Source organism: Phyllobates terribilis, unplaced genomic scaffold, assembly GCF_046119375.1.
Source record: "Phyllobates terribilis strain yellow unplaced genomic scaffold, ASM4611937v1 Scaffold_7__3_contigs__length_470593459, whole genome shotgun sequence".
Classification (NCBI taxonomy): domain Eukaryota; kingdom Metazoa; phylum Chordata; class Amphibia; order Anura; family Dendrobatidae; genus Phyllobates; species Phyllobates terribilis.
Genome location: NW_027362767.1, coordinates 394,513,342 through 394,527,931, shown reverse-complemented (window position 1 = coordinate 394,527,931; position 14,590 = coordinate 394,513,342). Strand labels below are relative to the sequence as shown.

The following is a 14,590-nucleotide window of genomic DNA, read 5'->3' as shown; positions in this document are numbered from 1 at the left end:
CTGGGCCTGCTGTGTCGTGCGGCATCGCGCGCACGGGGGCTTACCCGGAGCCGGATCAGATGGGGGTAGTAGTCTCGTGGCGGTGACCCGGTCCGTGCCCAGGGAGTCAAACTGAGCGGCAGTCTTTAGCAGTAGATGTTAGAATGTTCGACTACGCCACCCGTTGAATGCGGCTATGAAGCCGCCGCTGCAGGACAGTCCGCTGAGGCCGGTGGTACGGATGTGCAGCGTGGATGGTATAACCCCCAACGTGAGGGGTATGCCCTCAGGGCAGCAGAAGTGGATGATAGTGGTAGTGATGGTGCAGCAAGGAAGCTCAGAGACGTGTGGTGCAGTTTCAAGGCTTTTACTCACAGGTGTTGCTCCGGTCACTTCGGCCAAGAGTGACCACCCGAGCCGTGCTGCGTCCACCAGGTGCGGGACTCGGCCAACTCCCAGGCAGTTCCAGAGCGTGGTCCTGAGCTCCCCTCTCTTCCTTCCTACTGGCCATCCTCACCAGGGACCCACCTATGTCCGGCTTCCTCGGGCCTTATGGGGCAAAACCTCTCTCCGGTTTTCCTGACCCTATGTGGCGTGCTTTCCTGGTGGATGTGGCGAGGGGTCGTGCCAAAGCTTGACCACGACCTCCGGTTCCTGGCTAAGGATGATTTGCCTCCACCAGCTTGGGATCCGGTACCCTTCTCTGCCAACCCTTCACCCGTTCTTGTTCTCTTGTGGGATCTCAGGGTTCCCTCTACTCATGCGTCTCTGGGCTTCTCTTGGTGTTCCTGTTCCTTCTTCTCCTTCCTCTCTCTGCCTCAGGCCTTCACTCCAGGCCTGGCTCTGGAGCTGGGCCCAGCCGGAGCCACAGCTCCCTGTCAGCCCTCTCTGGCTGAACTCTCTCTCAGAACCGACCCTGTCTCAAGATGGTGCCCACCTTATATACTCCCTGTGACACCCGAGCCCAGGTACCAATGCAACCATGGGCTCCTCCTATGCCCAGAGTCCCTCCCCTGACTGCTCCTACACTACTGGCGCTGTACCCAACTCATCCAGGGCCCTGGTGCGGTGGCTCACTGGGTAATAAAGGGGTTAGGGCCAGCTTGGTATTATCAGCTGGCCCTAAGCCCGAAATTCATGGGGTCACGCCAATATTAGACATGACCAACATGAATTTCTAGTAAAGAATTTAAAAAAAACACAACACCAAGAAAAAAGTCCTTTCATTGAAATAAACACACAGTTCTTTATTGTTCTAAATTAAACCATACTTACCATTACGCCCATTCCAGCTGAAGCCAACTATCTCCTGCAATAAAAGAAAAATAATAAAGCAACATCATCCTTACCTTTCCATAGTTCCCACGACAGCTTCAGCTCTGCTACATCGAGATGACAGGCTGGACCGCAGCAGAACTCTGCCATCCAGCTTGCCATGCGACAGACACTGAGAAGCGCAGGCATGCTTGCGCTCCTCAGTGTCTCGCTGTGACGGCATCCAGATGAGCCAAGTTCATGTCTAATGAACTCGGCTCACCTCATGCACGTCACTGACAGCGTGGGAGAATTCTCACGCTGAAGCGCTGAGTGCAGGATAATTTTCCCACGCTGTCAGTGACGTGCATGACGTGAGCTGAGTTCATTGGACATGAACTCACCTGATGCACGTCACTGACAGCGTGGGAGAATTCTCACGCTGAAGCGCTGAGTGCAGGAGAATTTTCCCACGCTGTCAGTGACGTGCATGAGGTGAGCCGAGTTCATTGGACATGAACTCGGCTCATCTGGATGCCGTCACAGCGAGACACTGAGGAGAGCAAGCATGCCTGCGCTTCTCAGTGTGTGCGGCATGGCAAGCTGGATGGCAGCGTTCTGCTGCGGTCCAGCCTGTCATCTTGATGTTGCAGAGCTGAAGCTGTCGTGGGAACCATGGAAAGGTAAGGATGATGTTGCTTAATTATTTTTCTTTTATTGCAAGAGATCGTTGGCTTCAGCTGGAATGGGCGTGATGGTAAGTATGGTTTAATTTAGAACAATAAAGAATTGTGTCTTTATTTCAATTAAAGGACATTATTCTGGGTGTTTGTGTTTTTTTGTAACTTTGACTATGGGGTTAGTAATGGGAGTGTCTTATAGACGCCTCTCCATTACTAACCTGGGCTTGATGTCAGCTGGCATTATAAGCTGACATCAACTCCAGCCCTATTACCCCACTGCCACCGCTACAGGGCAGTGGGAAGAGCGAGGCTAAGTACCAGAATTGGCGCATCCTATGAATGCGCCATTTCTGGGGCGGCTGACGGCTGGTGTTTCTAGCCTGGGAGGGGGCCAATATTCATGGCACCCTTCCTGGGCTATTAATATCAGCCCCCAGCTGTCTGCCTAGCCTTTGCTAGCTATTTAAATAGGGGGGACCCCACGTAATTTTTTTGGGGGGTCCCCCATTTTAATAGCTAGTAAAGGCTAGGCATTCAGCTGGGGGCTGATATTAGTAGCCTGGAAAGCTCCGTGGGTATTACCCCCTTCCCAGGCTTCAAACATCTGCCCCAGCCATCTGCTTAACCTCCTCTAGAGCCTAAAATTATGGGGAACCCGGCGCCAATTTTTTTTAAATAAATCCTTTATTTTAACACTAAATGACAAGTACAGTAATCAACACTGTCACTGTACTTTATATATATGTGACTGACATGTTTCTATCTATCTAATCTATGTGTGATTCTCTATTCCTTCTATTCTAAATTGTCGGGTACCGCTGCTGAAATGCCGGAAGGCTTTTTTAAAGAGACGGTGCATGAAAACACTATTATGTTTTTTAATAAATCTTTTAAACTAAATGACAAGTACAGTAAGCAACACTGTCACTGTACTTCATACATATGTGACTGACATGTTTCTATCTATCAAATCTATGTGTGATTCTCTATTCTTTCTGTTCTAAATTATCGGGTACCGGTGTATGCCGCTGCTGAATTGCCGGCTTTTCATGTTTCACTGTGAGCACTGTTCCCATCGATTTGCTCAATCACTGTAATGCCACAACCACCATGGCTGTGGCATTACAGTGAGTAGCAGACAATCCCTGCATGATTAGTGCTCTAAATAGCGCCAGACATGCAGGACACGCTTTTGGTGCACGAACATTTATCGAACATAACCTCGAACAGCCGAATTTTTTGCAAACCGTTCGGGTTCGTCGAACAACTCGAACACCGCCCAAAACAGCTAGAATTTGAGATTGGCGAACAGTTCTAGTCGAACACCGCTCTTCTCTAGTTCTGGTTTACAAGCCGTAGCATGTCAATTTCTGTAGTGGAGACTCATGTCTCCGCTGCAGATTTTGATTGATTGAATGTCATTACATAAGGTGGATCCAAATGTACTGACAAAACAAGAGCGACATTAGAACACAGCGCTTTGGACGCAGCGAAAATACTCTGCTTTCAAAACGATGCTGGTTCCTTATCGTGGGGATGTACCCATAGTTGATCTGGATGTGAGATTTTTGTCATTGTCATGCTGTAAGACCCAGCTAAGACCCATCTTCAATGCTCTTAATGGAGGAAGCAGGTTGTTGGTCAAAATCTCCCAAAACATGACTCCATCCATCCTCCCTTCAATACGGTGAAGTTGTCATCTCACCTTTGAAGAAAGGCACCACAAAGTATTATGATTCACCACCATGCTTCACGAATTGGACTTTGTTTTTGGGGTTGTATCCATCCTTCTTCTTGCTCCAAACACGGCGAGTGGAGTTGATACCAAAAAGTTCTATTTTGATCTCATCTGACCACATGACCTTCTCCCATGCTCCTTTGGATCATCCAGATGGTCATTGGCAAACTTCAAACGGGCCTGAAAATGGGCTGGTGTGAGCACGGTGGCATTGTATGCCCTGCAGGATTTTAATCCATGATGGTGTAGTGTGTTGCTAACGGTAATGATTGAGACTGTGGTCTAAGCTCTCTTCAGGTCATTGACCAGGTCCTCCCATGTATTTCTAGGTTAATTCCTGACCTACCTCAGAATCATTAATATCCGACGAGGCGAGATATCTTGCATGGAGCCCCAGACCGAGGAAGATTGACAGTCATCTTGTGTTTCTTCTATTTTCTAATAATTGTGCCAACAGTTGTTGCCTTCTCACCAAGCTGCTTGCCTATTGTCTGACTCCTTTAGCCCATCCCAGCCTTGTGCAGGTCTACAATTTTGTCCCTGGTGTCCTTGCACATCTCTTTGGTCTTGGCCATGATGGAGAGGTAGGATTGTGATTGATTATGTTGACAGGTGTCTTTTATACAGGTAAAAAGTTCAAACAGCTTCAATTAATACAGGTAATGAGTGCAAAGTAGGAGAGCTTCTTAACGAAAAATTAACAGATCTATGAGAACCAGAATTCTTGCTGGTTGGTAGGTGATCAAATACTTATTTCATGCAATAAAATACAATGCAATTTTTTAAAAATCATACAATGTGTACATAGGATAAAAATTGCAGACCTCTCCATTCTTTGTAGGCGGGAAGGCTTGCAAAATCGGCAGTGTATCAAATACTTATTTTCCCCACTGTATATTGGGAAACTCCCAGAAGTGATACAATTTTAGAATTATCATCCCATTAAATTATTCAAAACTGCTGTCAGGACATTTGCTATCCCTTCAGGGCCCTCACAAAAATTAACGCAAAACTGAATGAAAAAATGTAAAAATTATGTTGTTCCACTAAAATATTGTCTCAACCCCAAATTTTTCATATTTACAGTTTATTATGCACTTTCTACAATATGTAGTTTTACACTACTATTTGGGCACATAGCAGGGCTCAGAAAGGAGTGAGTTTGGCTTTTGAAATGTAGATTTTGATTTTATTTGAATAGATTGTGGGCACCATTAGCAGAACCCCCAAAGGTGATAGAACAGAACACACAAGCCCAAATGACACTGTTTTGGAATCTACACCGGGCAGAAATGGATGAGAGACATAGAGACATTTAGATTTAGGAGCTCAGATTTTGCTCGAGTTTATTTGAGGCGGAAGGGTGTGAGCCCAAATTGCACAAGCAATTACAATAATTTTTAAAAATACTAGTCAGCGACTGGTACAGGAGGAGAGAGGACCCTGCCCGTGAGGGATCACAATCTACAAGGGATGGGCGAGGATACAGTAGGTTGGGGTAGAGCTGGTCGTGCAGCGGTATGATGGAGTGGTGGTTACTGCAGGTTGTAGACTTGTTGGAAGAGGTGGGTCATCAGCTTCTTTTTGAAGATATCCACGGTAGGCGACAGTCTGATGTGTTGAGGTAGAGCATTCCAGAGTACGGGGGATGTACGGGAGAAATCTTGAATGCGATTGTGGGAAGAGGAGATAAGAGGTGAGTAGCGATCTTGTGATGATCGGAGTCTGTGTGCAGGTAAGTACCTGGAGACTAGGACACAGATGTATGGAGAAGACAGATTGTGGATGACTTGTGTGCCATGGTAAGGGTTTTGAACTGGAGTCCTAAAGATGGACACCACCAGCAGAGGCCAGATGAATACACAATGAGTCCGTCTGCCTCATTATTGTGATAATTTCAAAGTTTAACAGCAGCATTTAAGTGGTTGCAACAAAGACCGGGACCCAAAATATAAGGTTAATGTACCTCCTATATCAGGAAGTTTAACACAATATTGTAGCATGCTAAAAAAATACTTGACATGCTGCACTCCACATCACCATCTCTGGATGGTGATACATAAAGCATTCATGACAGAGTACCTTGATATTTGTTTTTCTTAATTCTGGTTATCTTGTGTAACATATCTCAGTATATGTCAAACCAAAAGTGAAGGTAAGGAGGAAAACATCTCCATTCCTAGGGTCATTGATTCAACACATATGGACATCTCCTTGCAGGCACCCCCTTTGACCCAACACACATGCTGACCTTGGCTGTCTCCAATGTTATCTGCTCCATTGTGTTTGGAGAACGTTTTGACTATGAAGATGTCAAATTTAAGACACTTATTTCCTTACTAAAAGAAGTGCTTCTTCTTATGTCTTCCTCTTGGGGAATGGTAAGTTAATATTTGACAACACTCTTGGTACCATCTCTTTGCTCTACCGTAGCAAACAATTGCAAAATATCTAACATCAAAAATGGTAGCTATTCAAAATAAACTTACTGACCCTCCTGTATTCCCCCTTTTTTTTAGCTTCTAAATCTCTTCCCCAAGACTTTCAGATATGTCCCCGGGCCCCACCAAAAGGTATTCACACATATTGAGAAACTGAGAGCCTTCGTCTTTGAGTCCTTGGAAAGTCACAAAGCGACACTTGACCCAAATTGTCCTCGGGATTTCATTGACTGCTTCCTAATAAAGATGGAGGAGGTGATATATTTCATTTTATTTAAAAAAATGACCAATCACAATGCCAACCGACTGATAATTACAAATACTCTATGACCTTGCAGGAGAAGAACAATCCGCAAACTGAATTCCACTCTGATAATTTATTTGGCACAGTCATGGACCTCTTTTTTGGTGGCACAGATACAACAAGTACAGTCTTGAGATATGGTTTACTTTATCTCCTCAAATACCCAGAAGTCGAAGGTAAGCACTTCATCTTAGTATCTTAACAGAGGTTTGTTAAAGCTTTTGTGAATATCACTAATTTTATGGAGGGGAGAAGGTAGGTCTTAATAAGAGAGTCTCATACCCTTTAAGACCTGTCATGTCCAGCATTAAATGAATGGTCTGAAACTTAGTTTTACTGCTATGTCTCTATATATTTAATGTGATAGTTTAATCTTTTTTCTAATATCTTTAATTTAAAAAAATCCCTATCCTTCCCACACTATTCAAACTGCTTTATTTTTGTTTCCTACTACTTCCTCTTTGATGATGCTTCATTCAGTACATGTTGGGATACTCAAATGACTCATCATCAGGGAGCCCCCTCTAAGCATTAAACCATTATTAGTGACAATTTTTAAAGAGGCTAGGCTGGTCCCTGCTCTAGTGATCATGCTTTGGTTGTCAATTTTGACTTATGCTCAGTAGGATCTTGTCACCATGCACTGTACTTGTCAGTGCACAGTGACAATGTGCTCCCTCGCCGGTTCTGATCAGAAGTGATGATTCGGCAACAGAGCACCCTGTCATTGGACTATCCATTGATTGGAATGGGCACATTTTCTTTGTGGTGGAGCCAAACAAAAATTAAGCACTCACTGCAGGGTCTCCCTTCCATAAACAGCTACAGGTTCCAGCAGGGTGACACTTTATGATCAATTTACTCTTAAGTGAGGGACCCTTGAAACAATTAGGATTTTAATTAATTAAACTCATGTGTATTAAAAAACTATAGTAAAAATATAGGTCTTAAATTATTTCCTTAAAGTCCCAAACTTTGAGCCTTAGCTTTTCCAATAATCTCTCATTTCTACAAACAGAAAACTATTTTAGTTGAACTTTAATTCAAGCCTCCATTTGTAGAATAACTGAGGGAATTTTATTTTAACTTCATCTGAATCATCTTGGATGATAATGCTGTTAACATAGATATTCTGAAATCCAAGTACGGTAGATATTGTATTCAATTGCCATATGCGATAATTGCCATATGCCATGCCATGGAGAATGGTCGTTGAACCCTCAAATCAACAGAAACTGTTTAGTACTTGTTGACTGCGGCACAATGGAAGACTGGGTGGTGTATTTCATAATTTCTGGGTATTTCCTAAGTTCTCTACAGTATAATCCTACAATGTTTCACGGTAATATATCATGACAATAATAGGTTCTGAAAATTTTTAAATCTTGGTTAACCCTTTAAACCATGAATTTTAATATGTGCCCATAAAGGTATGATTCATGAGGAGATGGATCACGTGATTGGCCAGAATCAATGTCCTTCTGTAGAAGATCGAGTCCAGATGCCTTACACTGATGCTGTTATACATGAAACTCTGAGGTTTGCGGACATCATACCATTGGGACTGGTACGGTCAACAGTTGAGGACACAACATTTCGAGGATACCACATTCCCAAGGTCAGAAGCAAGAGAACTGCGAGCACAATGTGGGGTGTGGGATGTGTGGCATTTTCTAGCAACGTTTATTTTATTTTGTCCATGGGTCTGACTTACATCCAAAGAAAAATGTTTTATGAAGGTCAAAGTAAGAAAACCATGAACCATAGGCTGACAAATTGACAGTAAAATGAACAAGAACATCATGTGAAAGGAAACCCTATACGATCCTGGTGTTGACAATTGTTCTTTTATTTGGGATGCAAAATTCATGTTTTGTTATCCATGTTTGCAGGACATCCTAGTCTTCCCTATGTTAACATCTGTATTGAAAGATCACAAATGTTTTAAGAACCCAGAAAATTTTGATCCCACAAACTTTCTGAATGATGATGGCAGCTTCCGGAAGAACGAAGCTTTTGTTCCTTTCTCATTAGGTAATGTTTATGATTACTGTTACACAAGTGGATAATCCATTTGTTTTTCTATGCTTCCCCAGTTTCATCATCACAATGATATTGACTGTCTGGAATGATCAAATAGTTCAATGAGAAGAGAGTATCATGGTGGTGGTCAAAGTACTGTAGGTTGTCTGTGATTGACAGCTCTTATGTGCAGGATTTCAGCAGTGCTCACTCAAGACAGTGCTCACTCAAGTGACACCAGCACTATCAATCAAGTGGGCATGGGTTAGAGTTGGGCAAACAAACTCTGGGTAAAGCAACGAGAGCCTAATTTGCATAACACTTTATAAGTCTTTTTTTGGCACAAGTCCAATGAATTTAGGGGAGAAAAGTATATTTATTCTTGAGTAAAACTGCCCTACATGACAATTGCTTAGTTTAACAAATCATCTTGCCCTGATAGATCCCCTTTAATCATCAAAGCCTTGGAGCTGGAGCAGCAATTGGGGCAAGTATCACAAGGTGAAAATTTTTCTTCACACTAGGTATTAAGCTATCAGGAGTATTACACTTTCTAATGCAAATTATCGCTGCAAGGTTCAGGCCTTTAAAGTATGTATAAATAAATGTCAGATTGGCTATTTATCTTTTATGTATCCCCTTCTCACAGGCAAAAGAAGTTGCATTGGAGAGGGTCTGGCACGGATGGAAATATTTCTCTTTCTGACTACTATATTACAAAGATTTAACCTAAAATCAGTAGTAGATCCCGAAAATATTGAAATCACCCCACAACCAAATAAAAATGGACTACTACCAAGAACCTACCAGATGTATGTGACCCCCAGATGACAGACGTGTTTCTAGTAAACCTTTCCTTATTTGCTTTTCCATTAACCATTGTAATAAATTAAGATTAAAAGATGTTTGTTTTAAAAGGATATTTTTTTTCATGAAAAACCTACTGGATGTTAAAAGTTTACCGTATGACCCATTGGTGTGTGATCTCATTGAAATCCAACACAGATTAACGGCACATGGCAGCCACACAGATTAGCGGACTGATCTGCAGGGGATCGACTTCAAAACAAATTTATTGAATTTTGCAGGTCCCCACATATTTAAATGCTCTGTGATTCATACACACCTAGGAGAACTCAACAGTGATACACAGAGAATTTTTCAGTACTTATGAAAATACTGACCAAATACTGAACATGAGAACATGGCCTAACAGAAGTCCTCGTTTATAAGTATTTTCTCTATGGGAGGATACCTCCATACCTATGGAATCTGACAGAAAATGTTTTTCTCTTGGATTTTGTTAAAAATCTCTGTAAAGAATTGGAGGAATATAGAGGTACAGTTGAGGCCATACCTGACCTTTTATAATGTGTTTCTGTTCAACCTGAAGCTTAGGCATAACTTTAATAAGTCTGCTGATATAAGGACAAAATAATATATTTGTTGGTGAGCGATGTAACAAAACTGATGGACCCAACCGCACTATCCAATTATAAACTCCATATTGGGGGTGAATATTCGCTTCACTTCTGTCTTCTTTGCATGGACAATTAGATAAAAGCCCAAGGGTATGATTAGGACTATTTTATCCAGGTCAGTGTTCATGTATATTTATAAAGAATTTTATTTAATGTATGCAACATACACTCACATCTTGTACATCAGGTTCTCAGCTGTATCAGGTCATGGTTCCAGGATTTATACAAAAAACTGACCGTCACTTCCAAGCAGAAAACTGGTGTGTACAGGTGCATAGTAAGAGCAGTCTTCTCCATACATAACTAACAAATAAAGTAGCGCTATAGCATGCAAACATGAAATATATGAAATTTGAATTCCATTACTGCTCTAGAAAATAGGGAAAAAAAAAATTACTTGGCACATAATTTGGCCAATTCATAGCGTGGGTATAGAAAGTATTCAGACCCCATTACATTTCTCAATCTTTGTTTCATTGCAGCCATTTGGTAAATTCTAAAAAGTTCATTTTTTTTCTCATTAAAGTACACTCTGCACCCCATCTTGACTGAAAAAAACAGAAATGTAGAAATTTTTGCAAATTTAATCGAAAAGAAAAACTGAAATATCACATGGTCATAAGTATTCAGACCCTTTTCTCCAACTCTCATATATAAGTCACATGCTGTCCATTTCCTTGTGATCCTCCTTGAGATGATTCTACTCATTCATTAAAGTCCATCTGTGTTTAATTAAACTGATAGGACTTGATTTGGAAAGGCACACACCTGTCTATATAAGACCTCACAGCTCACAGTGCATGTCAGACCAAATGAGAATCATGTGCTCAAAGGAACTGCCCAAGGAGCTCAGAGACAGAAATGTGGCAAGACACAGATCTGGCCAAGGTTACAAAAGAATTTCTGCATTACTCAAGGTTCCTAAGAGCACAGTGGCCTCCATAAACCTTAAATGGAAGAAGTTTGGGACCATCATAAGTCTTCCTAGACCTGGCCGTCCAGCCTATCTGAGCAATCGTGGGAGAAAAGCCTTGATGAGAGAGGTAATGAAGAACCCCAAGATCAAGATGGCTGAGCTCAAGAGATGCAGTAGGGAGAAGGGAGAAAGTTTCACAAAGTAAACTATCACTACAGTCCTCCACCAGTCGGGCCTTTATGGCAGAGCAGCCTGACCGAAGCCTCTCCTCAGTGCATGACATATGAAAGCCCACATAGAGCTTGCTCAAAAACACATGAAGGACTCCCAGACTATGAGAAATAAGATTCTCTGGTCTGATGAGACGAAGGTAGAACTAATAATAATTAGTAATAATTAGTAATAATTGGTGCTGAGCGAGCATGCTTGACACTGCTCGGTACTCACCCGAGCATCTCACGACTCGGGATGTTTGGCGAGTACCGAGCATTTCCGGGTTACTCGGGCGGGAGCTCGGGACTCCGCCCTGAACGTTTGGCGCTCTTTACAGAGCCAATGAACATGCAGGGATTGCCAGCCAGTCACTGTAATGCTGCAGCCATGTTGTTTGTGGCCATTACAGTGATTGGCTGGCTGCACAGCGTCACCTCGAGTATTTAAAACCGGGCGCCGCCATTTTGGACACAGTCACTCCGGATCAGCCAGTGTAGGGTCAGTGCTGCTGAGTAAGGAGAGATTTATACTCTGAAATAGTTAGTGTAGGGTCTCTAAAGACTGCCAAATCAAACAAACAGTCCTTCTCAGGACTAATATCCATCCCAGATATCAGGCAGGCAGGCTGTATAGGAGACGCAGTGGTTATACCATCAAACGCTGCATTACAGTCCCGTGTGCTCCTGTTGGTCAAATTGCTAGACTTATCCCCCGGTCTCAGGGGCCAGGAAAATTTTATTTTTTTTCATCTAAATCCTGTATTTTTTTTTTCCTCAGTCAGACTGTCCAAATACGCGTCTTATTAACCTTTTCGTATTCCCCCCCCCCTCCAAAAAAAAATTGAGTGTGTCTGTGACTGTTCAGACACCAATATATCTGTTTAAAAGAGTCTGGTGTAGGCCAGAAAAATATAACTGTGGTTTTGCAGTTCCACGGGTCAAATGCCATAAAAAAAATTGTAATAGTGTCTCCCTGACTGGTCAGACACCAATATATCTGTTTAACCCCTTAACCCCCGAGGGTGGTTTGCACGTTAATGACCAGGCCAATTTTTACAATTCTGACCACTGTCATTTTATGAGGTAATTACTCTGGAACACTTCAATGGATCCCCCTGATTCTGAGATTGTTTTTTCGTGACATATTGTACTTCATGATTTTGGTAAAATTTCTTCGATATCACTTGCGTTTATTTGTGAAAAAATGGAAATTTGGCAAAAATTTTGAAAATTTTGCAATTTTCAAAATTTGAATTTTTATGCCCTTAAATCAGAGAGATATGTCACACAAAATACTTAATAAATAACATTTCCCACATGTTTACTTTACATCACCACAATTTTGGAACCAAAATTTTTTTTTGTTAGGGAGCTATAAGGGTTAAAAGTTGACCAGCGATTTCTCATTTTTCCAACAAAATTTACAAAACCATTTTTTTAGGGACCACATCACATTTGAAGTCACTTTGAGAGGTCTTTATGACAGAAAATACCCAAAAGTGACACCATTATAAAAACTGCACCCCTCATGGTGCTCAAAACCACATTCAAGAACTTTATTAACCCTTCGGGTGCTTCATAGGAATTTTTGGAATGTGGAAGAAAAAAATGAACATTTAACTTTTTTCACAAAAATGTTACTTTAGACCCAATTTTTCTTATTTTCACAGGGGTACAAAGAAAAAATGGACCCCAAAATTTGTTGTGCAATTTCCCCTGGGCACGCAGATACCCCATATGTGGGGAAAAACCACTGTTTGGGCGCACGGCAGGGCTCGGAAGGGAAAGAGCGCCCTTTGACTTTTTGATTGTAAAATTTGCTTGATGCGGATGCCATGTCGCGTTTGGAGAGTCCCTGATGAGCCTAAACATTGGAGCTCCCCCACAAGTGACCTCATTTCGGAAACTAGACACCCCAAGGCACCTATCTAGATGCATAGTGAGCACTTGGAACCCCCAGGTGCTTCACAAATTGATTCGTAAAAATGAAAAAGTATTTTTTTTTCCACTTTTTCATTTTTACGACTCAATTTGTGAAGCACCTGGGGGTTCCAAGTGCTCACTATGCATATAGATAGGTGCCTTGGGGGGGTCTAGTTTCCAAAATGGGGTCACTTGTAGGGGAGCTCCAATGTTTAGGCATACAGGGACTCTCCAAATGCAACATGGTGTCTGCTAAAAAATTGAATGGAAAATCGGCTCAAATTGTTAGCGGACACCATGTTGCGTTTGGAGATGCCCTGTGTGTCTAAACATTGCAGCTCCCCCACAAGTGATCCCGTTTTGGAAACTAGACCCCCCAAGGCACCTATCTAGATGCATAGTGAGCTCTTGGAACCCCCAGGTGCTTCACAAATTGATTCGTAAAAATGAAAAAGTGTTATTTTTTCACTTTTTCATTTTTACTTATCAATTTGTGAAGCATCTGGGGGTTCCAAGTGCTCGCTATGCATCTAGATAGGTGCCTTGGGGGGTCTAGTTTCCAAAATGGGGTCACTTGTGGGGGAGCTCCAATGTTTAGGCACACAGGGACTCTCCAAATGAAACATAATGTCCGCTAACAAATTGAATGGAAAGTCGGCTCAAATTGTTAGCGGACACCATGTTGCGTTTGGAGAGCCCCTGTGTGCCTAAACATTGGAGCTCCCCCACAATTGACCTCATTTTGGAAAGTAGACCCCCCAAGGCACCTATCTGGATGCATAGTGAGCACTTGGAACCCCCAGGTGCTTCACAAATTGATTCGTAAAAATGAAAAAGTGTTTTTTTTTTACTTTTTCATTTTTACTTATCAATTTGTGAAGTGCTCACTATGCATCTAGATAGGTGCCTTGGGTGGTCTAGTTTCCAAAATGGGGACACTTGTGGGGGAGCTCCAATGTTTAGGCACACAGGGGCTCTTCAAACGCAACATAGTTCAACTTTGTTAGCGGACACCTTGTCGCGATTGGAGAGCCCCTGTGTGTCTAAATATTGGAGCTCCCCCACAAGTGACCCCATTTTGGAAACTAGACCCCCAAAGGCACCTATCTAGATGCATAGTGAGCACTTGAAACCCCCAGGTGCTTCACAAATTGATTCGTAAAAATGAAAAAGTGGAAAAAAAACACTTTTTCATTTTTACGAATCAATTTGTGAAGTGCTCACTATGCATCTAGATAGGTGCCTTGGGTGGTCTAGTTTCCAAAATGGGGTCACTTGTGGGGGAGCTCCAATGTTTAGGCACACAGGGGCTCTCCAAACGCAACATGGTTCAACTTTGTTAGCGGACACCATGTCGCGTTTAGAGAGCCCCTGTGTGTCTAAATATTGGAGCTCCCCCACAAGTGACCCCATTTTCGAAACTAGACCCCCCAAAGCACCTATCTAGATGCATAGTGAGCACTTGGAACCCCCAGGTGCTTCACAAATTGATTTGTAAAAATGAAAAAGTGGAAAAAAAAACACTTTTTCATTTTTACGAATCAATTTGTGAAGCACCTGGGGGTTCCAAGTGCTCACTATGCATCTATATAGGTGCCTTGGGGGGTCTAGTTTCCAAAATGGGGTCACTTGTGGGG

General features: G+C 42.4%; 1 protein-coding gene across 1 annotated transcript in view; it reads left to right on the top strand.

The window, feature by feature from the left end:
- LOC141154971 (cytochrome P450 2C20-like) overlaps positions 1-9,322 on the top strand; it is a 30,673-nt gene extending 21,351 nt beyond the window's left edge. Inside the window, exons 5-10 of the mRNA XM_073641552.1 lie at positions 5,875-6,035; positions 6,174-6,350; positions 6,434-6,575; positions 7,830-8,017; positions 8,292-8,433; positions 9,071-9,322. Coding sequence (XP_073497653.1) covers positions 5,875-6,035; positions 6,174-6,350; positions 6,434-6,575; positions 7,830-8,017; positions 8,292-8,433; positions 9,071-9,252 — 992 coding nt within the window. The 3' untranslated portion in view covers positions 9,253-9,322. The remainder of the gene's footprint in view (positions 1-5,874; positions 6,036-6,173; positions 6,351-6,433; positions 6,576-7,829; positions 8,018-8,291; positions 8,434-9,070) is intronic.
- Positions 9,323-14,590: the final 5,268 nt, after the last annotated feature.